The 27,941-nt window shown below is 35.7% G+C and overlaps 1 protein-coding gene across 2 annotated transcripts; it reads right to left on the bottom strand.

Moving 5' to 3' along the window:
• Window positions 1-341: 341 nt before the first annotated feature.
• LOC129261002 (uncharacterized) lies at window positions 342-16,801 on the bottom strand. 2 transcript variants are annotated; one of them, XM_064114503.1, is made up of 13 exons: window positions 16,339-16,801; window positions 15,509-15,640; window positions 14,606-14,821; window positions 13,653-13,820; window positions 12,663-12,773; window positions 11,946-12,005; window positions 11,000-11,156; window positions 10,180-10,375; window positions 8,979-9,057; window positions 8,493-8,585; window positions 5,212-5,284; window positions 4,372-4,439; window positions 342-1,051 (listed from the first exon to the last, which is right to left on the bottom strand). In XM_064114503.1, the coding sequence occupies exons 2-13, from the start codon at window positions 15,539-15,541 to the stop codon at window positions 767-769; spliced, it is 1,539 nt and encodes a 512-aa protein (XP_063970573.1). In that variant the 5' UTR covers window positions 15,542-15,640; window positions 16,339-16,801; the 3' UTR covers window positions 342-766. The 2 variants fall into 2 exon arrangements, with proteins under 2 accessions (XP_063970573.1, XP_054755002.2); XM_054899027.2 differs by having other exon boundaries at window positions 16,379-16,801.
• Window positions 16,802-27,941: the final 11,140 nt, after the last annotated feature.

Below are 27,941 nucleotides of genomic sequence, written 5' to 3'. Positions count from 1 at the left end.
AACAGATAGGGGGCATGGATACAGACCAAAATAAATTACAAAATATTGTCACCAAAATTATTAATTTCATAACATCCTCACCAAAACAATTTTCAGATACGCACTCATAGAATACAGTAATAAACTGGAATAGTGAGCAATGTTTCGGGGGGCTTGAGCAGGCCTGCAAGTATTGCCGTGCTAATTCTATGCATATGCAGCAACTTTAAGATAGTGAAGAAATATACTTAACACATGAATACAAAGATTTCATGGATTGTACTTCATATACAGATGTATTGTCTATTGATTTATATACAGGATATGTAATGTAGATAGGTCGCTTTAACTGTATTGTTGAAAAAAAAAAAAAAAAAAATGATTGGTTGCTAAGCTGGTTGGTTGAATTTCCTTATGTGGCATAGGAAACAATAGTATACATTGGATAAACTATAGTATGCGCACTAGACTGTTGAATATGGTCTCATACTCAACAGCAAATTTTGTACAGGAGCCTATGGGATATTCGTCGGATTTCAGTCTTATTAAGGGATACGCTCTAAAACTGCACAGGCAATTGATGCAGACCAAAATATGCTAAAACACTCTATATAGATGATAATGCAACTTATCTAGAATCTATAATACCTGGCAATAAGCTATAACAAAATGCTCAGTGCCCCAATACAAGACTGGCGCAATGCTCTGCTGTCAGCAAACAGCTCTCAATGCATGTTGTGTCTCCAGTTTCAAAAAGTGAAGTCTACAAGGTCAAGTTCATGAAAATTTATAGATTGCTAGAAACAGGAGTCAGATTGGCAAAATCCAAATGGTTTGCAGCTCTAAAAGAGATGTTACTGTTCATATACGTTGTGATGAATTCTGGGAAATCTTTTCTTGTGACAAGCTCAAGGAAGATGTTTGCAGATACCCTCAATCTTCTGTGGCTGTCTGAAGAGGAAGTAGGTTTGTTATCAGCAAGGAAGGCTTGGATGAGATCAATGACAAGACGTCTTGTGACTGGTCGCTTGCTGTCTTCAAGGCAAGTCCCGTGACGTATCCATTGCCATACCTGAGAAAACAATTACAGAATAAAATGCAACTTGTTTGTACAGAATACCATATTCCTAACCATGTTAGATCTCACTCTTACATACCACTCCTGTGTAAGTGATACGGACCTATTTAAACTGTAGCAGAGATAATAGAATTGCAATATTGGTTGATTTCTTCAAAGCCAAACCAAAAACTTCCCCTTTTCACGAGTTTTATATTAATGAAACACTTCTGTATCAATTTGTTTTATGGAGGTAATAGGCTCCCCTGATTATCCTTTGCTCTGACTTGATTATATTTGTTTATCTAGTTAATTGTTGTTTCATGTTTTCACTTGCTATGTATTATTGTCATGCACAGTTGAGTATCCATACAGACAATGTGCAATATTTAAATTTATCATTACATATCATGGTTTCTCAGTGTCATGTCTCTATCCTCAACAAGGCCCTGTAACATAGAGAAGTACTATCAAGATTTACAATCAATTGTAATCTTCAGTGCATGATTTTATTATACTTCAAAGATCAGGAACACTTCTTTATATATCACAATTCAGGCCTCTACAAAAAAAAAATTCATCACTTGCCCTGTCGGGCAAGTGATAAAAAAATTTGCTTGCCCGATAGAAAAAACTGCTTGCCCGATTTTTTTTCAAAAATTCTTTTGCTCTTAATTATTCTTTTCTGTCCTGGCTGAACTTGATTTACTGGCGCTGCCCTTGGCATTTCTTTTTCTTGACTCTTGTTCAAGTTGTTCTGGTTGCCGATCAAGACGACAAAAGTCGCCTATTTCAGTCTGACGACTCATTGTTTATTTGGTTTGAAGTTGAAGCTGAATCCTGGCCAGGGTGACCAGATTTCACAAAATGAAATACGGGACAATCAACAAGAAAGAAGGCTACACAGTGTTAGACTTGTGAAAAAAATATACAGAACTGGAAGGGAGGGTGAACAAAAGAATGAAGGAGAGAACGAAAAGAGCTGAATTGAGAAGAAAGAAAAAATGAAGGGGAAAATGAAGGAAATAATAAAAAATATAAGAAAGTTCTAATAAAAGAAGGATGAGAGAGGGAATAAAAATAGATAAAAAGGTTTCCGTCATTCTTTGAATTGAATATAGAAAGAAAAAAAAAGAAAAGAAGGGAAGGGAAGATGAATAAATGTGTGAAAGTCAAAATAAAGAAGAGAAAGACAAAAATAAAGTAAGAAAAAAGGAGGAGGAAAGAAAGAATGAAGGAAAGAAAATGTTTCTTCATTCTTGGAAAGAAAGAAACAAAGAAAGAAAACAGGAAGGAAGGAGGGAAGGAATGAAGGGAGAAAGGGAAAGAAAGTATAAGGGAAAAGAATAAGGACAAAATGAAATAAATAATGAAAGAAAGAAAGGAGGAAAGAGAGTGAGGAAAGAATGAAGGGAGGCCAGAATGAAAAAAAAAGAAAATAATGGAAGGAGAGAAAGAATGAAAATAAAAACGAGTGGAAGAGAGAAGGAATGAAGGAAATAAAAAAAGGAAATGTAATAAAGAAGGCAAGTAAGAGAAAGAAGGAAAGAAAGAAAATGTACAGAGAGAGAGAAAGGATCAGGAAATAAAAATAGATATGTAACAAAAAAGGGCAAGAAGGAAGGATAGAAAAAAAAAAAAGAGGAAAAAGTTCAAACTTCAAGCAAATAAAAACAATCCAATCATATAACAAAAATCCTATTGATATTTGGTTTTTTTTTTTATATATTAAAAAAAAAAAAAAAAAAACTAAACTGTTTTAGAAATGAATAAAATACGGGACGTCTGGTCACCCTGGTCCTGGCCGAGTCAGTCTGAAGCTAGCATGCGTTCAGCGTGATCGCTCGTGTACGTCCGTACATGTACTGTAGCGCCGATGTATTAGAGCATGCGCTCAGAGAGCGAGAGAGGGGTTTCCCCAGCTAGCTCCTTCGTCGATTAGTAGCGCATGCGCACAGTGTAGTTTAGAAAGTAAGATGGCAGCCCCCAACGAACGGGACCGCTGCCGATAAATTGTCAGTAAATTGGCGCTGATTTGACATGTTTTCACTGTTTTTTGACTGGTATGACATTGTATGAGAGATAATTGGCTGATAATTGCAATTTATCAAAAATTATTAAACTTTACTGTCAATTTATCATTTTCATTTTCAAAACAACCACTTGCCCGATCAGGCAATTGACTTTGAAAAATGCTTGCCCGCACGTCATTTTCACTTGCCCCGGGCAAGCAGGCAAGCGGGTTTGTTGCACCCTGCACATATTCATGTTTTCAAGAGATTTCATTGGACATTTCAATAAAACTTATTATTCTAGATAAGCTGGAATTCAATTTCATCAAAAATTATCGTTGAGAAAATTCTATATCGATATCATGCTAAAAATATCTTACCGACATCGATAACTATCGACAAAAAAACATAATCAATATGCATTTTTTATGCATTATAGCGATGTCACATACTCGCGTTGGGCAAAATTTGTAACTGCCACTGCACCAAGAATGGTTTAAAATCAGCGTTCATTGGATGTAAATGACTACATAACATCTTTTTATAATATAAACATATTTAGCTGAGCATAAATATATCCTCACCTTTCACGTTATTAGCATTATTTTAGTGTTGGATGAAGTTTTGGGGCTTTTTTGACATTGTTCTGGGCAGTCAACGTCTTTCGCCAATCCGCCATTTTGATATTGTGCTGTACATCTTCGAATGTAGAGGGCAGCAACACATGGCTAGGCTGTGTGCTAGCTAGCTGCCTTCTACATTAGTTGGTACTTTGCTCAAATTGAGCTTGCGCTTGTGATGTTTTACGATTTTATTGAATGGAGACGAGTGCAGTCACAATGTTTGGATTGTCACAATCTCACCTCCACTTGGTTATAAAAATAGCGAAGTGGAGGTGAGATCGTGTTTTGTGGCTGGTATTTTGTAGAGATTTGGAGTAATTTCTGTTGCTGTTCTGTGCACTTTGAGGAAAAATACGTTTTCCGTGAGTTTCCATTTGAAAAGCCACTTTCAAAGGGCCGTTTCAGTGAATTCTGTGAAATCGCTGTGTCCCTACATAATTGCGGGTATTATCAACAACGAGAGAAAGGTTATCGATATCGCTAAGTGGCAAAAAACAAGCAATTATCGACAGGACTAGTGATAAAGACGTTATCATTAACAGCCCTACATCAAAATAACTATCTCATATATTTTTCAAATTCAGGAGTGTTTTCCTTCAGCTTAAAGTGTGACAAAAAATGCCAGAAGGAGGTAATAACATTGATCTTATAGGATTTAAATTTGGTCCATGATATCACTCTTGTGTACAAAGATACTGACCTGTGATCTTGATATTTCAGCTGTAGCAGAGTCTTCTACTGAACCAGAATGAGGAAAATGACCTCTACCTGAAAGCAGTATAAACACAGGACCATTACTTTCATATTCATAACAAATGTTAAATTATATCACATCTAAAGCGAGATAACCAGTGTAGGAAATAATAAGGGCTACGGGCAATTTTGACTCATGACTAAATTCCTAAAAAATTCATGCTTTGGGACGACCGTTCTTTCTAGAGTCGACCCAAGATCTGTAACAAACACTATCCAAGATTATTTAGAAATCAATATTCTAACTATGGCAGAATAACTATATTTGCTTTTAATGTATAATTGTTGTTGCCTCTCTAAAAAGGAAATGAAAGAAATAGCCCCAAAATTCTGCAATCGCCCAAATGTTAGCCCCCTAAAAAATAAAAACATTGCATCTGTTAAACAAATTAATTGATTATATATAAACACACGACTGCATAAAATAGCTTACCAGCACATTTAACATATATCAATGAGAATCAGAAATGGTTCTGTAACAAGTTAACTATAAATACAATTTTTTTTTCTCAATTATCTGAGGATTACATTGATGATAAAAGAGAAACAGAAACACATGACTTTCAATATATAAATTTTGACAAAGAAGATAAGGCTGTGAGAAATTCCCACGATGCAATGGCTTAGCAACGGAGCAAAAATAAGGATACAAGAGAAACCAAACACTATTATACTATTGATAATGGATGACAGACAGTTGGCAATCCTAGGAGCTCAAAAGAATCAAGGGCACACATGAGCTCAACTGTTACAAATTGTAAGAAAAAACAAGTTGATAGATTCTCACCTATAAGCCATGAATCTATGAAGAGGATTCCTACGGCAATGTTTGTCTTCAGTCCACTCAGTGTAACTCCTCCCTGCAGATATGAACAAACCAATAATGTAATATCAATCAAAACAGAAGACTAATGCTACCATTACACTGGTGAAACAGACTCCAAACTTATCAAGACTATCATGTTGCTTATAATGGCATACCATCTGTTGATTTGAAGTCAGTTTCCTTGGTGTGACTGTAGCGCTAATAATTTTTTTTTGCCTTATTTTATTTATTCTTTATTTTTCTTCCTTTCTTATTTTCCTTTTTTGATTTTTTCTTTCCCCTTTTCTCTCTTTCTTTCTTTTTTTCTTTACCTTTCTTCCTTCACTTTATTTTTTTGTAATCTTTTTATTTCTTCATTCCTTTTCTTTCTTTCATTCATTCTTTCGTCATTATGTGTTTGTTTTCTTTTATATTTATTAATTTTATTTGTTCCCTTTTTTCTTTCTTTCCTCCTTCCCTTATTTTTTTCCCCCTCATTTTTTTTCTGTCTCTTATAATTTCTTTCAATTTATTTTTTGGTTCTTGTTTTCTTTTTTTTTCACTCGTTCGTTTGCTCTTTCTTTCATTCTTTTTATTTTTGCTTTATGACACTAAATGTGTGCCTTATTTAGGCCTACTTTCTTCTTTCTTTCTTTATTCTATTTTATTTTTTTCGCTCATTCTTATTTCGTTCGTTCTTTATTTTCTCTTTCTTCGATTAATAAAAAAAAAATCCTTTTCTTTATTCTTTCCATTAATCTTTCTTCGTTTTCTTTTTTTTCATTCATTCTTCATTTTACCTGCCTTTTTATTTTCCCTTTCTTTTTCTTTCCTTCTTTGAATTTACCTTTCTTTTTATCCTTCTTTAGTTTTTAATATCTGTTTCGCCAGCGAAAAGATTGTTTGAATTTATATAATACCAATATTGGAAACATTAAATTATTTGAATTTATTTCCCTTCATTTATTTAGGATACCGTATAGAATGACATACGATTTTTGTTATGCAAATTAAGTCCACTTAGTGGAGTTCGGTGCATAGGTACGTTGACGTGTCGCACTCCATTTTCGAAAGGTTCAGGAGTCAGACGCCTGTATCGGCCTCCGCAGTTTGGGGGAAACTTTCTGTTGTTTAACGTGATTTAAACGTGGTTTTATGTCCCGCCAGAAAAGAGTAAGTCTTCTGGAATTCATTAAATCTTTGATATGTTTCATATTTTGTCTGACAAGTTAGATAAATTCAATTTATAGTGTCTCGATTTGCCCGGTTTAGGAATAAAAGCAGGACGTGTAGGTTTTTGACCCGGTTATCGGCCCGGTTCCCGGTTTCGGATTTCCGGTTTCCAGTTTTTGTCTAGATTCATTATAAATTATGCTAATTGAAAGCGTTGATCCACCAAAGTGAAATATTGTATCATTTGTATGATTTGTATTAAGAACTTAACATTTGTGAAATGAAAAGGAATATGATATTATGAATTTGATATAACAGAGCAAAATATTATTCGTATAAATAGATAAACATATGGACACTAAATCAAAACAAGTTTTGATCTAGAATCAAATCATTTCGGAATCAAATGAATGTTTAGCTTTATTGATGTATGAAGAAAAGTATTTGGTTATTGCGTTTATATTTACAAACGAAAAGACGTGTCGTATTTTAATTGCTGGCAAAGGAATTTAATGTAGTAGCCAATTGTTACTGTTTGTGAAAAGAAGTAGAAACCAATTCATATAAGCTTTGCCTTGTTATAATAAAGTAGAATTATGTATAATTATGTAAGATAAGCAGTCATCTAAATCAATATGTATAGCTAGACAGCAAATTGAGAGTTAAAGAAAGTTATGACTAATTTCAAGTAAAAGGATTGAAAGATCTCTGTTTATTATTTGAGCAAAAAGACGTGAATTATAATCATAATTGATTTCGATAACAATTCGGTTTCATACTAATTATGATTACATTGTTTTAAAAGACAATAGACAATGAGTGTTCATATGTGAAAACAATGAAATAATTACACGTGAAACAAGATGCTGTGTGATAACAATTTTATTTATAAACATGCTGTAAACTGAACCATGAAATCATTTATGTAAACAAAGACTTATTATTGTTTTATATTTTGTTCAAACAGATCGAATAAATATATGTTTCATTACGTTCTATATCGGTACGGCGGGATGTGACGGTTTGTGTTCCTTCTTTCGACTATCCAATATCCTTTCATCTTTTATCTTCTCTCTCTCATCTCTTTGTTTCTTTCTCTCTCTCTCTTTCTTTATTTCTTTGTTTCAACTTTCATTTTCCTTTTTTCTCTCTTCCTTCACTTTTTACATTTTTTTATTCCTTCTTTTTCTCTTTTTTATTTTTTACTTTCTTTCATTCGTTTTTTCTAACTTTTTGGGGTTCTTTATTCCTTCATTTTATCCTTTTTAATCTTTTTATTGTCCTTTTTCGTTTTTTTCCTTTACTTTCTTTCTTTCTTTATTTTGTGCACGTGACTCGAGATAATAATCAGTCATTGCATATAAAATTCCTATTTCGCGCAATGCGCCAGAAACAGTGTACGCGCAGCGCCCATGATATTCTCTTGACGCTTCTATTGGTTAAACTGCCAATATAAAGCGCATTTTGATTGGTAATATCTTAAAAATGGGCGTGTTGAACATTAGAAAGAGGCAGTCCTTACAGAGATATGAAGATTTTCAGAATACCGATTTGCAATGATTTTAGCGTCTTCTTATCTCATTGAGATAAGATAAAAGATAAGAACAAAGATAAGAACGTTTTCAGAATACCACCCCAGGATAGGATCTGAAAAACACACTCTGACAGGGTTTCCCATGTATAACCACTCACGATGTATGCTGCACGTTTATGGAGTTTTTGCACCGTATTGTAATTAGATTCAGATCTATACGACCACACATTTGAACAGATACATTGCCCGAGGGAGAACAAACCCTATGTATAATCGTTTAAGTTGTTCCACATTAAATATATGTTTGTTTCTTCTAATTAACCCAAGCTTTTGTTTCATTACTTTTACAAGCATTCATCCCTCCTTATCTGTTTTAGCCAACAAAATAAACTATTCAGTACAAATGAGCAGAAAAAACAGTATAACATAGGATATTAACAAGATCTTAATAGAGTCTGCATATCTACACACTGTAATGATATTAGGAGTAGCAGACAATTCACAACCATTCATTCATATCTGACATGAATAAAAAATGTTTTCATTTTGAACTTACTGATGGCATGAGAAGTAGATCCTTGGCTTGAACGTTGACATCTGACCTCAGAATGGCAAGTTGGTTAGGAGATGGGGCAAATTTAGCCCATAACTAGATTGGATGATTAAACAACAAAACAAAACATTTATCTTGACACCTGTTGAATCACAAATACCAAGTAATGAAATAAATAATATTCTTCAAACATTTAGACATCATACAACATCTAAAGTACAAATCATGCAGCCAAATGTTATTGTATGTATATATGAGAGTAAGGGGGGGTACCGTTAACACCAATCCCCAAGCATAAATTGAATAAACAAGAGCAAGATAATATAGTGAAAGTACATTTTCATTAGCATAATTTCACCTTTGAAATGCATATTAATGAACATATTGCTTTATACTTGCTTAAGGCAGCTTCAGCCAGGTTAAAACATATCATATTCATTTAATCTATTTTTCTTTAAAATAGGGTTAAAGTTTCCAATAAAGTAGTACCTGTTGCATGGGCTGTAGCAATCCAATATCATAAACCATGAAACCATCTACACCAGCTTTGATTTCACTCAATTTAGCTCTGAAATAATAAATATAAAACATAATCAAATGAGAAAATTAATATGTGCACTGTGTGATGTACATTACATTTTCATTATTTACCTTATAATCACTGGCTATCTGCGACCAACAAGAGTAGATGATCTTTACCTAGTGTATGGTATTGCCCCTCTCATCATATCCAAAAAGAGGTGTCAGTACAGGTGAAAAAACCAGCCAAGAAGATAACCCTCTTCATCCACTCTTCATATATGAACTTGCCAAAAAGAGACTCTAACCAAGACGTAGCTTTCTTCACTGGACTGAACCCCTTGATGGCTCTGCTCATAATCAAAGGGTCAACCTGTGGTGCAACCACCTCCAGTCTGTGACGCACAAAATGTCCTTTGGACCTAGCAAATCACTCCCACAGGTTCAAGTGACGAAAGGCCAACCTGGCTGTGTCTTGATCGCCTACGGACTGGAACAGGACGGTGCAAAGTCCTTATGCAAAAATGGGGCTACAGCATTGATGAAGACACTGGCTGCAAGTGTAGGGAAGATGAGACAATGCAACACCTTTTGGTCTGCCCCCCTCCTATCAGAGCCATACACTGCAGAAGATATGGAGTCTTTCAACATCAAAGCCAGATCTTACACCCTCCACTGGACAGCACTTGTGTAGTGACCCGAGAAGAAGAAGACCTTATAATGATTACATTGTTATTTTTACAGTTACATTATTTTTTTGGGCTTGATATATCACTGATTTCTGTATGCATAAAGATTTTTTTAATGATATAATGAACTTGTATATACCTACAAAAAAACTTTCTTCTGTTAAGTTACTTTTGATTGATGATTTACAGATGATTTTATTGGTAAGACGTAATTTTCAATACATAATTGTAAGGTCATCATTTGAACATAACAATTTTAATTTTTTTTATTCTATTACCAATGGAGTCAACTATATAAATAGCAAATGTTCTATTATTACAACATTACTGGTCTATATTATAAATTCATATTATCAAATCCTCTTAAGATAATTAAGAATCATTAAGCACATTATCACACACTACCATATACACATTAGACTACGGTAATACTTGGGCTTATTACATCATATATTTCAAAAAGAAATAATAGAATGCCTCACCTGCATGCCTTCTCGACTGCTGCATTGTATTCTAGGCCTTTCTTAGATGGAAGCAAGAGGGCGCTCATCCCACCAGTAGCAGTGCATCCTCGCTGGTGACAGGTCTTTATTGTCAAGGCCAGGTAGCTCTTCAAGAAGTGCCTCTCCATGTTCACATACTTGTGACGATCTGGAAGCACAAAATCTGGCCTATGACCTACAAGAGAATCAAATAAAGTGCTATACTTTCATATTGTTTTATAACAGTATATGAAGAACTGTTGCATGAAGAGAATTCAAGCTTAAAAAGTAGAAGTGGATAATATCTACTGGCATAAAGAGATTTCAAGAGTAATATAATATAATAAACAAGAGATTCTTTGAACATGAATCACATTATACTCATTGCATTTTCAATTTAAACACTTCTTTGATGAGCTCTGAGAAAAAATATTTTTGTTCAAGAACTACACTTCATACTCCCTTAAAAATGGAATTTATCAATTTCTCTCTTTTGGCGTCATGAATTTTGTTCATTGCAAGTATTATTTGCTATTGCTAGCATTCAGAAACAATTTTCATCAAAAGATGCTTAAAAATACCAGGGTTGTAACCAGTCACTAAATTTCTGGTCAAGTCAAATTCGAGACCAATCCATCAAGTCAATGTACAATTGTCAATGAGAACGAGTCGTAGAATACCGTTTGGATCACTGGTAGGTGACTAAATCATGACTTACATGTATACAACCCTGTCAAATCCTCTACAGCTGGTGTGCATGCAAATATATTATTCCTGAATTAAGAATGCCTCAAAATGCCAAACCATACATGAAACTTACCAAATTTATTGACAAATGAAGCAGAGTAGTCCCACAGGCCACAGTTGAGCCCTGCCGAATGCTTTCTCAGCTCATACAAGATCTCATGCATTTCAAAAGCTGCTAAGACATTCTCAATAAGGACTGTTGCTTTCACACAGCCCAGGGGAAGACCAAGCTATATGTAAGAAAAGAGAAAACAATGAATATATTTGTGGATGTGGAAGGGGAAGCTACAAACAAGGGGCGGGAAATTGGTTTTCAGGAAAAATTAATTATGGGATAGACATCGGATCAGACACTTTTTAAAAAGTTTTGTTTCAAATTACACCTCGGGAGAAAAAGTTACATTTTCTATTCATTTTTTAAAACAAATAATACTTAATATGATTGTGTTTAGAGGAGATGCAGAACACTCTAGGGTATTTACAATGGTGCAAGAAGCACAAGGCTTGCCAAGTGCTTTTGGCTCAAAATGGGAAATACCAGAGGTGCCTGCACATTAGCCAGCATTACAAGGTTAAACCCATGCATCATCTCTTTTTATAAAACGGGTCAACGATATGAATATATGGCAGAAAAATTTGTAAAAAATTTAAATGACTTGTAAGCAAGGTTGTGAATTTCCTTTATGACATCATCATTACTATGGCATAGAAGAAAGTAGATTTACATAAATAATGTCTTTCCACCATGAAGTCCTTGCCTCCAAAAGCCTCAGCATATGAAACCATGGACACTTTCTTTGTGTACAACTTTAGAAATATCATTTACAAATTTTCTGCTGTGCACTTGTTGCGCTGTGGTGCATATTACAACAAAAACAATGAGCACACAATTGACCCATTTATTTGTGTCAATGGGTATGATCTTTAATAATATGATTTATTTTTCTTCATTTCTTTGTAGGTAGGGAGAGAATGCCCTAATACCCAAACTGATTAAGTTTCTGCAGATTATATCTCACCTTCACCTCAGCCCATGTGAATATCTTGTCCCAGAGTCTGGCTTCTCTGTATCCTTCAATCTGTGATAAATTGACACAACGAAGTAAAATAATAAAATTTGTTTTATGAGACTAGACTTAAATTCCGACATTTTGAATGTCACTCATGCAACAGTGCAATTCTATAAAATATGTATGTCTTACCTCTATAACTCTGTCTCTGTTTTCTAGTTCTTAGGAATATTTGTAATACTCTCAAATGATCATGACGTGGGCAGTTTATGAAGTGAAGTAAGAATGGAGAAAAATAGGTGTTGGATAAACAAAAATGTTGATTATTGCAGTTTATCAAAATCATCTTAATATTAACTCTAAATAGACTGGGCTATTATGATGCCTAAGACTGGGGGGGGGGGGGCTGATTCATACTCATCTTAGAAGCAACTGAAAATACCTCCAACAAGGCTTCACATAATCCAAGGCAAGCCCATCATATCATCTAGGGCTATGACCACAGGTGCCATTTTCAACTGTCCAACACCCGACCCCCATCCCCCTTTCCCTCATACTTGCCTTCAAGATTTGTTCATTCCTTTAAAACATTTCTATTTCTGCTGTAATACAGTGATGAGTCCTATAGAAAAGTGGCCTTTCCCTATAAGCATATGGTAAGAATATCAAATCTTCGCCGACAAAATAACTATGATTGAAAAAAAATCAGAAAAAAAATGAAATTACCTTTGAAAGATAGAAGAAAGGTCCACAACCTTTGTCCAATAGAATCTTTGCATTGTGGTACATCAAGAGAGCAAAGTCAAAGAGTGGGCCTGGAACTACAACCCCATTTACCTGACAAAAGATGGATCAAGTTTGATATAAATGCAAATGTGAGGGTTTATGAATGAAACTTGCTCAGAGCCACTGCCACAAAACGTTATCAGATTCTACTTTCACACTAGTTCTATAGCCAAGCAAAAAAAAAGGGGGACACGAAATTTCATGATGGTGTAATGTCAATGTTTTTAAGACAGTAGCAGTATATACTGTACAGTGGTGCTCATAAGTTATTTAAAGTGTTCAAGTTCGTCATATTTTAGACATTTAATTGTGAAGTCATGTGATAAAATATTACATTCAATAAAGTTTGTTGCTCTGGGCTTACCGAACATTGTAGTGTTGTTGTCGACATTCAACATTCTACATGAAAGAGTTTTATTTTGTGGTGGGGTTCGCTAAAATTTTGAGCGCAACTATAGTCAACTGATAATCTATTAAAAAATGATTTTATTCCATTTTTCAGCTGGATAGTCACGTTGCTCACATATTGGAAAACATTCTGTGAAACACATTAGTATAAATCATATATTTTGAAAAACAGCATCCCTGAGGCATAGTTTATCAGTGTATCACTGAACAGATTATTAGTCAATTAATTCCAATAATACTCCATCATGATGAATAGGCCTACAATCAAACCTTCTTCACAAATTATTGAAATGTGGTCATTCATAGTGTCTGTGTGTGCTTTAAAATAAATATACATTGTTTATCATGTGTCAAATAAACAATCAATCTAAAAATATGTTATTATGATCTGTAATATACACACATATGTAGTTTGATGAAAGAGAATAATGTAAAGGTGGAACAAATACTTTCAATCCAATCCATTTCCAAAAAAATTGTCTCTTGATAATAAATGTGACAAAAAAGAGTCCCCTACTATACCATCATGTTTGGTTCTTCCATATTCCATGCTCTAGGTCTAAGCATCAGTATGGGTGCATGTTCAATGGAAGGTACGCCCGGTATCTGATTGTGGACTGCTCTGTATACGTTATAAAGGCCTCCAATCTGTGTGCGCCATGTCGGACAGTGGCCGTCATCAAAGTCGGTCTAGAAGAAATAACAGCATAATCCATTTAATATTCTACTTGTAGTAATATTGCTTGAGATCTATTAACCAGAGGGGGGGGGGGGGTTACAAACAGCACTCTTAAAACTTGTAGTCGGGGGCAGTATACAACATATGCTCAGGGAAAGCATGCTACTGTGCAGTCATCAGTTTTGCAAGTATGCATAAAATAAAAACTCTGGCAATTTTTTTTTTTCATTGCCGGAATTTTTTAGTAAGTTAACTGTTATGTGTCATTGGTATTATTTTGTTTGCCAGAGTTTTTGTTTATAAATTTGCCTTTGCCGGAGGTTTTTTTATGGCAAGTTTTAAGCAACAGGTCCCAAGGCTTTGAGCCAACTAAATTTTATAAAACAAACTGAATAATACCCTTGTTGTACATTATGAGGGTACTTCATTTTTCTAAGGTTCACGCTTTGCCTGATTTACTTCTCATAATTTTATTATGTTAGTGTACACACATTTTATTTTTCATTGTGTACTTATCAAATCACCAATGGCATTCATTTGATTTGATAGGTGACTGTATAATTCCAAACATTTGTTTAAAAAAAACAGTATTTCATATGTACACCAAAATCAGGGATGAAAACATTAATAAAAACAGTATCAATTTTTTTCTAGGAAAGCTGAAATAACAGTATATATTCACTTTTAATAGATACACATTCCTATGAGAATGCCAGACTTAGAATAATGGCTTTGTGAAACAATCTTTAACTTATCTTTCTAAAATGTTCATGGAGAATGGATTGGGGTAGTTTACCTGAATACCTTGAGCAGAGGACTGCAGGGATGTTGTAAAGTGCTCAATGTTTGCTGGGGACACATCACCAAGGTCTACATGCCTGTTGACAAGACATTTTGGTACAGGGTCTACAGTCCAAGACCCCTGTTGGATGTGCAGGGTGTCTGTTCTGAAGTCTGGTCGGGCATTCGTTGCGTCCACCTCTAACTTTCTCTGTTTCCTCTCTCTCAAGATCTGCCATGAAATAAAAATTGAAATGACTAAGTGCAAGATGTCCAAAGACAATACCTGTACATAAACATCAATAGTAATATGTGCAGGGAAAAGGGAGGGGAGTGTGTTGATGTTCTGTAACTTGAATACAGGTTTGCATATATTTTTTAGAAAAAATAATTTGTTTACCAAAAATAGGAGTGACAAGAAATCATCGATAAAGCGAAAAGAATATGATCAGGTAGATGAAACATGTTTTTATGTTCAGAAATAAGGAAGTATATATATACGATATGAAAAAGAAGATGGCAAAATATTTTTTTTTTTTTAAGAAGCAAACCACAACAGAAGAAGAGGTTCACAGTGAAATTAATTGCCTATATTTACAGCTATCCAAGAGGATTTCTCTTTAAATGTAAATTTTGTTAAAATTGTTAATGTTTACTTATGATATGAGCCACACTGTAAAATCTCGATCAAATTATAGGTCTCACTCAATTCCTTCCACATCTGACTATAAAGTAAAAATTAAATTCAACCACACACTGAACACCCCGGCCCCCCAAGTACTGGTGGCCTTTATGTGTGTTCATCTCCTATTTGATTCTGTCCGCTATTATCCTCTTGGGAAGGATTATATAGCATACCAACCAAATGTTTTGGAACTAAAAATTGCAACTATGTATGAATAAAGGAAGGAGATCTGACCTGATCTACTTTGCTGTTGAACTCTAGAACCATGTCAGCAACGAATCTGATGGCTTGCGGAGTTAGAAGAATTGAATATGCCTTCTCCTGACCACCGCAAGGAGGAAGCAATTCAACATCACTATTCAGCACCTGCAAAAAAGAGAAAAGAAATGGAAACATTTAAAGTTTTGTGGTGTCTTGTGACATCAAAATAATCTTGCTTGTGCAAGTACAGAGGGGCAGATCCAGGGGGTGGCGATATGCCTGAAATCTGAATGGCACATCCCGTAAATGGCGTAAAATGGCGACAGCGCGCAAATCGCACCATTTGCGCGCTGTCTCAAGCGAAAGAACATTGTCATTGAAATCAAGATGGCGACGTAAAAACGGTGGCAAGTTTTCCCCGTCTTTTCATAACATTTTTCTCGTTTTTTATTTATTTAAAAATGAAATCGATAGCGTAGAAATGTCAGAAATGAAGTTATATCCCATTTACATGATTTAGGGCTAGATCTTTTAGAAGGAAAGTAGAACTCTCGGGGGCGAAAGTTTCAGGTTTTTTGGCGCGGTACATGGAGATGAATGGGAAGGAATTCCTGGCTCCGTGGAGCTGGAGAGTAAACATACGGTAGTAACTGATTTTTACTCTCGACTAGGAGTTGGAGCCTCCTGCTCCTGGCCATGCACAATAGCGAGCCGTCTGTGTATGAACTATGACTAACGGTACCGAAATAAAAATTTAATTATAGGCCTACCGATTACCGGTACCGTATGTTAAAAATAAAAATCTCCTCGAAACAGACGGCTGCCAGCTGTCAAACTACAGCCCAAATACCATGAATACTGACCCTGCATTTTAATTTGTATAACTCTATACTTGCGGCGCACCTTTGACATGTTTTGTGCTGAGTGCGACTGGTCGATGACGATGCCGATGGTCTTCGCCTGGATGGACTCAGCCTTGATCACCCTGCTGCCCGCTGTTGCAAGCTTCACCGCCGGGTCCGGGGGAAATCCCCGGTCTGCCGGCCGCAGCTGGCGCTGGCTTGGCTGGACTCGGATCCTGTGGCGCGGCTGTGGCTGTGTGATGAGGCAGTCAGTGAAATAAATATGTTTCCGAATTACATCTAACGTTGAACGGAACGGACAGACGTTCTTATTGGTACATGCTTCATCTCCCCCAGTTTTTCTTCTTATAACTATATTTGGGGGATTAACTCAATATCCCTCCTATAAACACGCCCGTCGAAACTTCTACCGTCGCCACCAAATGGTAGAAATTAGCAGCAGATTATACCGTAGACGTAGTCCGTACGGTACCGTGTAACAACCATGGACCTATTTAGTCCATGGTGTTCAAAAAGAGGCTTGCGCCAAAATGGCAGAAATTAGAAATTTGATGATTAGAGTTTTTGCTAATCAGCAGGCTTCCTTTTAACCTTTTCATTATCTTCGCCATGATTTTCGAATTATGCTGTCAAATTTTATTTACAAATGTATTTATTTACTTGAATTATTTTGTTTTTTTATTAAAACTTCTTTAACCTTTGAATTTTCCTTCATAAGTAAGAAAAGAAGACTTTTGTCAACCCAAGGAAGAAGATTTGCGTTATTAATCATGTTAATTGGGAGAACTTGTAGTTATTCAAATCGTATTCTATAAGGTGAAAAAAATTACGTTATGGTACCTTTATAATAGAAAAACATGAATCCTATTTTCAAGGGGTCATTGATTCCTTGACCAAGTTTAATTAAGTGCCTGACAGGGCAAACAGGAAAGGATTCATGTCTTTCAATGGCAATGTATTGAGTAAATTTTTAAGGAGATAGATATGGCAGATCGGATAAAATGTATTTAAAAAGTTGTGAGCGAGCAAGCAAAAATTTCCACTTTTTTTAATATCCAATTCTGTGATAGATTTTGACAAAATATTTAGAAAATAAATCATATTTCACTTTCTATCTTTCCTTGTATTCCCTTTCCACTTTTTTATTGGGGGGGGGGTAACACCCCGAGCCCCCACCCATCTGTATGCCACTGTTCAAAAGCACCATAACCTTTAATTGTAACACACAATGGAAGGATTAAAAAAAATACACGCTTAATTCCCATACTTCGGTTAAAAAATTTTGTTTTTGCTTATAGAATGAATATTGAAAGCTAAAAGAGAACATATTAAAAAGAAACAACAGAACAATTCAGGCAAATAAACAGATTAGTCTCTGATAGTCTCTGATAATTTTAAAACACAGGCAACCATATACTTTCGCAACAAAGACTTAAGCAACAAGGACTAAGAAGAAACAAAGTGCGCACTCCCATTTCCTCCTCGGGTGGTTCCTGTAATAGGAACGTTGAGGAGTATCACCAAGAAGAAGAAGAAGTTTATTGTAGGCCTATTTTTAATTTATCATGTATTTTTTTTCTTCTTTTTTTCCTCAATATTTTTGTTAAGGAATCTGAACTTGGGGACCGAAAGTTCACCCTGACAAAAGTTAGATACGCCACGTATCGTATGCTCCTTAATTTACCTCTCAGTCATCTAATTTTAAGATCAATATGGGATCTTTAGTGAAATATAATTTCTCCTTTATATCTTTTGTTTCTCTTACTATACCCCCTTCTGGTTTTTCATCTCTTTATTTTTTGCCTTTCTTTCTGTCCCTGTTCATTTCGCCCCTTTTGACTCTTCTCCAGTTTCCTAACATTTCTGGCACATTATGAATATATCTGGGGCGTATACGCGTGGGTGTTATAGCACCAAAAAGGGAGAAATAGAAAGAGGAGGGAAGGGAGAAAAAATATATACGAGAAAATGTGGAGGAAATGATAATAAGACATATATAGGAATTTCGCAAATCAAGAATTTCATTTGCAGTGATCATTATCTATACTTCCCTTTAGAAAACTTATTACAAAATCCTGCCATTGTTTGCATTTATTTAATACTCTGTATCAATCATAATTGATGCATATTGTATCCAATTTATCCCTAAAATTGTGATAAGAAGGATTTAATAGGTATAAAATAAATTGAAAATGCATGTTTTTTATTACAAGACGTATCTTTTTTTTAAACAGTGCACACCTATATAGTTACCACTAATGCATATAGCATTTCCATTTATCTGAAAGCAAGATAAAAGAGCGTTGCAGATTAAATGCCTCCAGGCTCACGGGCATAGGTGCCGCGGCCGGGGATCGAACCCCGGACTTTCTATGTATAGCCAGGCCGCCTAGACCACTCGGCCACGGCCACTGGCGTAAATCCGTGTTGAGGGGTGGGGGGATGACTGAAATATTTTGGCATATTTTTGCAATCATGTTTTTAGATATGCAAGGAATTATCATTGATATGTCCACAGTGGCGTACCGTGGGTCACGGCATTGGGGGGCACCAGCAAATTTTTTTAATCACTGAGTGAGTGCGCTAGTGAGCGCGCGAAGCGCGCTCAGTTGCCAGTTATACTGACCTAATAGAGACATTAAGGACAATGTCATTATAAACGGATATGTATCTCACTGATCAAATAATGCGAGCGCGAAACGCGAGCTGAATTTTTTTTATATTCACACCTAAAAAGGGACATTATAATCAAATTTGTGTAATCATAATAGGTACCTGTCTCGCTTAACAATGCGAGCGCGAAGCGCGAGCAGAAAATTTAGATAATTCAGACCTGAAGTGGGGCATTCTAAGGTTTCTTTGTATGAATTAACTAGGACCATACGTATTTCATTAACCAAATGATGCGAGCGCGGAGCGCGAGCTGAAAATTTTTGATATTCAGATCAGGAGAAGGGACATTTTAAGGACTGATTTTAGGAATCATGAAGAGCAGACATATCTCACCAATCCACTAATGCGAACGTAATCACGGGCAGGAAATGTTTCATACATACGAAGACCTTAACATGGGGCAATCACTTTTTGAGTCATGAAAAAGAAGCATATGTCACTACATAAAACAATGATAACTCAATTGCTAGGAAATATATTTGGTTTATATTGACTTGAAAACGGGATGTTTTAGTACAACAGGATTATATATCTCGTTAAACAGACAATGCGAGCACCAGGAACAATGAAGACGTAGGCCCTGGGCAAATTATGTTTCATAAAGTTATGATAAAAATGTTTCTTATGTAATGTAACATAACATTATAATGAATAATATTTTCTTCTTTTCCACTACGTTTCTATTCCTTTCTCCTTCTTTTCTCCTTTTCCCCGTTTTTTTTTTTTTTTTGTCAGCCGATGGGAGGGGGATGTGCCCCCCATGCCCCGTAGTTACGCCACTGTATGTCCATATGGCAAACACCCCTCCAATATTATTATCTTTTTTACCCCATGATGGTTTAATGGTTTTATTAGAGATTACATTAACAAAATTTTGACATTCCATCTTATTCCCTTCCCAAAGACCCCAACATTGATGAATTGGAAGAAACGGGGGTTTCTCTTCAATGTTATAATAAGGACATAAGTATTTCGTTTGGAAATGGTGAACTGGCTCTTTGCATTTTATGATTCAATAATATTATTTTATATGTTAAGCGGTATTTTAAGAAGAATTTCACCAATAAAACAATTATCTCTTGTGATTTTTTTTCTTCATTTCTTTCGTAAAATGGGGGGGGGGGTGTTTGTACAGGCCATCTCCCCCTCCTCGAATAGTGGGGGGGATATATCCCCCCCACCCCCCCCCCCCCCGGATTTACGCCAGTGGCCACGGCACCTCCACGTATGTGAGTGAAGGATATCCCGATAGCGCAAGAACGATATCTTCCGAAGAGAGTGGCCTTTTTTGGTACTGAATCCGCCGGACTAGAACACGATCCGCCGGCGGATTTGGTGCCTAGAACAGTATCTGCCAGGCGCAGGATCCGCCGGTACACCAGCCGGATACGACGACGAAGTTAGAAAATAAGGAGCGGCTTGTTGATGCTTATTTTCGCCGAAATATGGCAAACTGCATGTGACAAAATTCAAAAACTAAAATTCAAAAACTAAAATTTAAGTACATGTACATTATAGCTTTGGTTTATTTTTAAATGAGGAATTTCGTAAGGGCTAACTCAATCATTCAAGCGTGAAGTGCGTGCTGATTTTTTAATCATTAAAGCCTTTGTTTTTTATAGGGCCTATAGATCTACAGTGCGTATAAAAAAAAGTTTACACTTTGAAAAAGCCCTGGGAATTCATAAATATACAACTTGTGGGTAATTTTTTCACATATCATCTTAGGTTTGGGTCTCATCTATCCAATGAAAGTAAAAGTTTTAACAGAATGTTACACTTGAGTGAGCACTGTCCATTTTTGTAAAGCTCGCAGAAATCTGTTTGCGCAGAAATGCTAGTTTTCACGCTGTGTCAAGGGGAAAGGGCGAAATCAAACTTACCCTGTGAAACATTTCTCATACATTTCCCTTGCACTTTTAGTCAATTTAAATAAAACAGATACATTCAAGCATTTTGTAACAATTTTGCCACCCAAATTGAAATTTTAACATTTAGTAAGCACAACCTTTACCCTTTTTGTGCCAGCTGGATCTGAGGACATAACTGAACCTGAACAAAAGTTTATATCAGACATCTCCAGCATTTTTTCACTGAGTTTTTATCATTTAAAGTGGGTTTACATTTCATTTTTTATGTAATACTTGTTTGTCCACACTTTTGCCAAGCTTGACAATGATAAACAAAATTAAAATCAAGCCTAAGCCATTTCATGTACTGAATCACAGCTCAGTGCAAAGCAAATATAGTCTCGATGGCCTCGGTGTGTGGGGGAGTGGGGTGGGGTGCAATGCACTCTTCAAAGTGTTTTGGGCAAGGAAACAAGTTTAAAAAGGTAAAAGATATCTTCAAATCAATTTTACTAGCTAAATTCCATGTTTTCTTCATGATTAAGGTATACTTTTATTTGCATAACTATTTCAAAGTTCTGCGCAATTCATTTTTCACTACATTTTCAAAAGTAAGTGGTGCTCGCTCAAGCGGAAATATTTTTCGACAGTTATATCGTCATTTGCTTAAATGGATCTGTACCAATGTTAAAATGTGGAAAAATCTTCAAGATATTACAAATGTATAATTTTACAGGATTTTTTCAAAGTGTAAACTTTTTTTTGATACGCACTGTATATACATCATATACAGCTGTTTTGATGATTTTAGAGAATTCTATCATATCGCTTATTCATACATTTTTCCTTTTCATTTTCTTTTTATTGTTCTTGGTAGTAGTTAAAGTTGGGGGGCTTGGGGGCATGATTAACCCCCCCCCCCCCGTGGCAGGGAATTTTTTCTGGGGGTCCTTGCTTTTTTCAGGGGGGCAACATTTTTTTCTGTGTGTGTCTATGTGTCACAAGGGCGGATCCGACTTTCGCCAATAGGGGGTTGGGCCTGAAATTATATCTTCACCTATATTTTCCCCGATCAGTCACTTCTTATCTTTATTCTTATAAAACAAGATAATTATTAATATGATATAATCTCATAAGCCCTATGTGCGAGCTCGAAGCGCGAGCGAATTTTTTTCAACTTTCATGTATTTTGTCCTGAAAATTTAACATTCTGGGCAATGTTTGGGATCCAGAAGAAGATGCGTATGTAACTAGATAATTAGCCTACTGCGAACGCCAAGCGCGAACAGAAATTTTAATAAATGTTCTAGCATGATCGAAACGGGACCGTTAAGGACTGTTTACAGTTACCCACAAAGACGGTACATATTTCAATAATGGGAGCGCGAAGCGCGAGCTAAGTTTTTTTGACATTCCGACCTTAAAAAATGGTCGTTCTATAAGCACTTTTTGTAATCACAATTGATGCGAGCGCGAGAGGAATAAAATTGAAAGCGGGACACTCTATTCATATTTTGTAAATCATGAATAGGATATGGTTATTGTTTATCATTAATAATGCGAGCGTGCAAGCGCGAGCAGACAATTATTGATATTCTGATCTGAAACTGGATAATTTAAACAATTAAAGAACATGCAGGCTATCGCGCATGTTTTAGAGATATAGAATCTGGGCATTCTGAATACATTTTTTAATCATGAAGATCAATAATGCAAGCGCGAGTTAAAAACATTAGATATTCCGATCTGAAAAGGTCAATTCAAACATTATTTCAAGCACTGTGTAGGAAAATTGTGAAGTGGATGTGGATCGCACTTAAAGGACAAGTCCACTTCAACAAAAAGTTGATTTGAATAAAAAGAGAAAAATCCAACAAGCATAACACTAAAAGTTTCATCAAAATCGGATGTAAAATAAGAAAGTTACGACATTTTAAAGCTTTGCTTAATTTCACAAAGCAGTTATATTCACATCCTCGTCGGTATGCAAATGAGGAGACTGATGACGTCATCCACTCACTATTTCTTTTGTATTTTATTATATGAAATACGAAATAGTCTGATTTTCTCCTCATCGTCAAGTGATACAACGATTAATTCCTCCCTGAACATGTGGAATTAGCATTGTTTAATGATATATGATTCAATCAAGTCGGTCCCTATGGTCATATCTGTAAAAAATGAAATATTGTATAATTCAAACAATAAAAAACAAAAGAAATAGTGAGTGATGGACATCATCGACTAACTCACCAAGTTGTGCATATCATTTTTTTGTGACAAATAAGCAAATTTTTAAAATGTCATAACTTTCTTATTTTATATCCGATTTTGATAAAATTTACAGCACTATGCTAATTTGATTTTTCTCTATTTATTCAAGTCAGCATTTACCTGGGGTGGACTTGACCTTTAATGAATGACATTTTTGTTATTATTTTTACAAAGAGCCGGTACATTCTAAGGACATTTTGTCATATATGATTATGACTATCTTCCTATTATTCCTAAGCTTGTCGATATTCCATTCTTAAAAGACCCAATTTAGTTATTAGGAATTCACGAAATAGTTATTTTCTTATTTTTATTTCTAATATGCGTATAATGACAGAGTGGAAGTTATTGTTTTTAACGCTTGAAAACTGGAAATTTTAAGCATTTGGTAATTATGAATACGCATTACAATGGATAATACATTTTAACAATTAATGCGAGCGCAAATCGCGAGCTATTTGAATTTTTTAATAAAATGTAATATGAAAAGGGGAGCTTATTGTTTGATTATAGAATTGATATACTGTATAGTACTCACCAATCGAAATGCGAGCGCGCAGCGTTAACTTATAGGCCTACGTTTGATGATCACATCTGAAAATTGATATTTTGAGCTCCATAGAGCAAGATATGAATCTCATCAAACAGGCAATTCTGGCGCGAAGCGCAAGCGAAATTTTATATAGTAACATGAAAGATTATTTTTTTGCAAGTCTTCTCCTCACATTATTTCATTCACTCGTCTTCCTCCTCTTATTTTCCTCTTCTTTTTTCCTTCTGTCTTTCTCCTTCTTTTTTCTTTTCTTCTTTCTCCTTTCTTTTTTTGCTTCGACAATTTTTTCAGGGGGGGGGCACCTGGGGGCACACCAAATCTCAGGGGGGCACGTGCCCCCCCCCCCGTAGCTATGCCACGCCGCCCCAAAAAATGAAAATTAGATACAGGTACAGAATAAACTTTTGATCTAATATAGCATTTAGACATAGGTGGGGCTTTTTTAAATAATCAGCTCCTCTGTGGGGGCTAGGCCTATATGGAACATTTTAGTTTCCAATATGAAACATGAAATGTTATACAGAACTAATGTAACGTCAATAATCAATTTCCGTATATGCGGAATTCTTATAGGCTAAATAACTGAAGTGAAAGGGAGCATCACAGTGCGTATAACGGAAAAGTACAGTGCAGTAAAAACGCTAGTTAAAGGTCAAGTCCACCCCCAAAATTTTTCGATTTGAATCAAAAGAGAAAAAAATCCAACAAACATAACACTGAAAGTTTCATCGAACTTCGGATACAAAATAAGAAATTTATGAAATTTTAAAGTTAAGTATGCAAATGCAAATGAGATAGCTGATGATGTCCCTCACTCACTATTTCTTTTGTTTTTTATTGTTTGAATTATACAATATTTTAATTTTTTTTAATTTGACAATAAATGGACCAATTAAACTGAAAAACAATGGTAATTCCAACTATACCTTCACATGACAGAGATGAGAAAATTAGAATATTTCAATTTTTTCATTGAATTTAGAAAATTTACAAAAGAAATAGTGAATGAATTATGTCATCAGTCGCCGGAATGTGCAAATAAATGTTTTTTTAAATTAAGCGAAATTTAAAAATGTCATAACATTTCTATGTTACATCCGATGTTGATGAAATTTTCAGTGCTATTCTAGTTAGATTTTTCTCTTTTTTATTCAAACCAATTTCTTGTTGGGGTGGACTTGTCCTTTAAAATGACTACGCGCTATTATGAACTTTTTAGTAGTTGTTTTAAAATCTTAAACAACAAAGTCTGGTTTAGATTATATAAGCATGCAGGAATATCGCACTGCTATATAGGGACACCCATGGAGGCTGCAGGGGGGGGGGGGCGATCGCCCCCATGCAACCTATGATGCATGGGCGTCCCTATATAGCTGTGCGATATTTCTGCAAAACTATTTTCATGACTATATAGTGAAAAGAAGAGGAACTTATTCGGAAAGAGGAGAAAAGCGAAGAAAAAAGGATTGAGAATATTAAGGAGAGTCAGTGCCCTAGCCTGGTGTTGCCCGATATGATCTCTCTTTAAAGGACAAGTCCACCCCAACAAAAAACTAATTTGAATAGAAATAGGAAAATCAAACAAGCATAATACTGAAAATTTCATCAAAATCGGATGTAAAATAAGAAAGTTATAACATTTTAAAATTTCGCTTAATTTCTCAAAACAGTTATATGCACATCATGTTTGGTATGCAAATGAGGAGACCGATGACATCACCCACTCACTATTTCTTTTGTACTTTATAATATGAATATTTTGATTTTCTCATCATTGTCATGTGAAACAAAGTTTTATTCCTCCCTGAACACGTGCGATCCATTATTTTAACATTTTGCGGTTCCAGCAAGGGGTTCCAATAAATTGTTATATTCGTAAAAATTGAAATATTGTATAATTCAAACAATAAAAAACAAAAGAAATATAGTGAGTGACTGACATCATCGACTCTCTCATACTCATTTGCATATCACTGAGTTGAGCATAGAACTGTTTTGTGAAAAATAAGTGAAACTTTAAAATGTCATAACTTTCTTTTACATCCGATTTTGATAAAGTTTTCAGCGTTATTCGATCATGTTTGATTTTTCATTATTTATTTAAATCAACTTTTTTTCGGGGGTGGACTTGACCTTTAATGTCATTTGTCATGTTTGTAATCTTACCTATATTTTCCAGCGTGAAAAGGCATGTGCGGCATATTGGAGCCCCGGGAATGGAGCCGCGGGGCCTTTGATTTTTTTTCTTCAGATAAAGTCACCGTGGTATACGTGTTACTCAAAGCGTACAGAAACATATATCTAATTGATTCCCCCCCCCCCCCCCCTCTGAGTGTCTCTCTTAGCATGTCCACAACCCCGGGTCTACAACACCCGCCCCCCCGGACCGGACCCGCCCACTTGCCCCCTCAAACCGTTTAGAGGCTCACTGGGGTGGCAAGGGGGCTTAATTCAATAGCTAGATTGCATGTACGTACAAGTCGATAACGTCAAACCATAATCGTTAAGGGGGAGACAAAAAAGTGTCATCCTACATTGATTTAATCTTATTGACCCCCGACCCTTAAAAAAAAGGAGGAACTGCATGAGATAAACGAGAGAAATAGAGTTAGGAGAGAAGGATTCGATGAGAGGGAGAGAGAGACAGAGGGGGAGACGGAGCTAGAGAGAGCGAGATGGTGGGGAGAGCTGGAGGAGGAGGAGGAGGGGGGGGGGGGGTACGGCTGGAGTGGATCAAGGGGACCGGGGGGGGGGGAGTGAGAGCTAGATTAGGGGAGAATATAGCCAGCAGTGGCGTTAATGAGCCAAATTTAAAAACAATAAAGTGGCGAGCAAGCAAAAATTTCAACATTGGCCAATTTTGTGATATATTATTTTGACATAATATCAAGAAAATTATCATATTTCACCCTTCTCTCCGTCCCTTTCTATTTTTTTCTTGGTCATATGAAATTTTTTGACCAGGGTAACCCGGCCCCCACCCCCCATTTCCACTGCAGCTAGAGCCGAGAATGATCGAGAGACAGAAAATTTTAAGTTGAATAGAAAGTATATAATAATAATACTTATAAAAATAATAATGAATGATGATAATAATAATACTAATAATACTACTACTACTACTATACTACTACTACTACTACTAATAATAATAACAATAATCCCTAAGGATTGAGATCGAGAGGATGTGGAACGCGAAGGCAGAGGTACCGGTCACGCCAGTCATCATTGGTCACTCAGGAATGGTGAAGAAATTAGGAATGGAAGCCTGCATAAACCAAGATCTCTCCTCACCTTCGGATACGTATGACATTCAGAAGGCACTGAGCTATCTTGGGTACAACCAGATTGATAAGAAATACTCTCGGACATTCAACCGCGTAGCCAGGATTTCATTTTGGAGGGGGCGGTAAATGCACGCAAAGCGCGCTCCCTAGGGTGTGTGTGCAGGGAGGGGGATTTTCCCCCTCCCGCGCGAAGCGCGAAGCTTTCGGTGTTTCATAAATTAAAATAAAAAGGAGCCGCCTCCCTTGTCTCTAGTACCTATATCAGCTCCAATTCATTTCACTATATTGTGATTTTGAACCTTGTTTTCAAAAGTGATTGTAAAACGAACAAAAAAGGGATGAAATGGAGGAAATTAAAATAATATTAACCCCGCGCAAAGCGCGGAAGCTAAAGCGTTTTATTTTTTTTTTGCAAAGAAAATGGTCCCGAGAAAAGGTTATTTTCTAAGTTATATTGAATACTTTCCTTGGAAAGATCAGATTTGATTACAAACAATTTAGCGACAGCTAGTGCATATCTTAACTCGCAAAACAGAGGAGAAGAAGGATATATGCCGGGAGGAAGATATTCCTCCCCGCGCAGAGCAATGAAACTCTGAAATTTCAAAGGGCGCGGACGTTTCATCAAATGCAGATATCTCTAATACCCCTGATCAGCTCTAATTCAATTAATTTTATAAGATTATTGAACTTCATTACAAGGAAAATAGTGCGCAAAAGTTGAAACTTCTGTGATTATTGAAATTATATAAAACAGGATGATGTATAATTTCTTTCACTTATCCTGATGCGCTTTACTTTGAATGATAAAGAAACTTAAGTGTCATTCAAAATTTCAAACTGAGGGCGCAAAACAGGACAGGAGATGAATGTGCAGGGAAATGACATGAAGTTGAATAGAATTTGATAAAAAAATATTGTACTTTTTTTATTTAATACGACGCGAATTTTATACCTTCCTCTTTT

Source organism: Lytechinus pictus, unplaced genomic scaffold (genome assembly GCF_037042905.1).
Source record: "Lytechinus pictus isolate F3 Inbred unplaced genomic scaffold, Lp3.0 scaffold_19, whole genome shotgun sequence".
Lineage (NCBI taxonomy): Eukaryota > Metazoa > Echinodermata > Echinoidea > Temnopleuroida > Toxopneustidae > Lytechinus > Lytechinus pictus.
The sequence above is the reverse complement of the archived record's forward strand: the minus strand, read 5'-3'. Positions and strand labels throughout refer to the sequence as shown.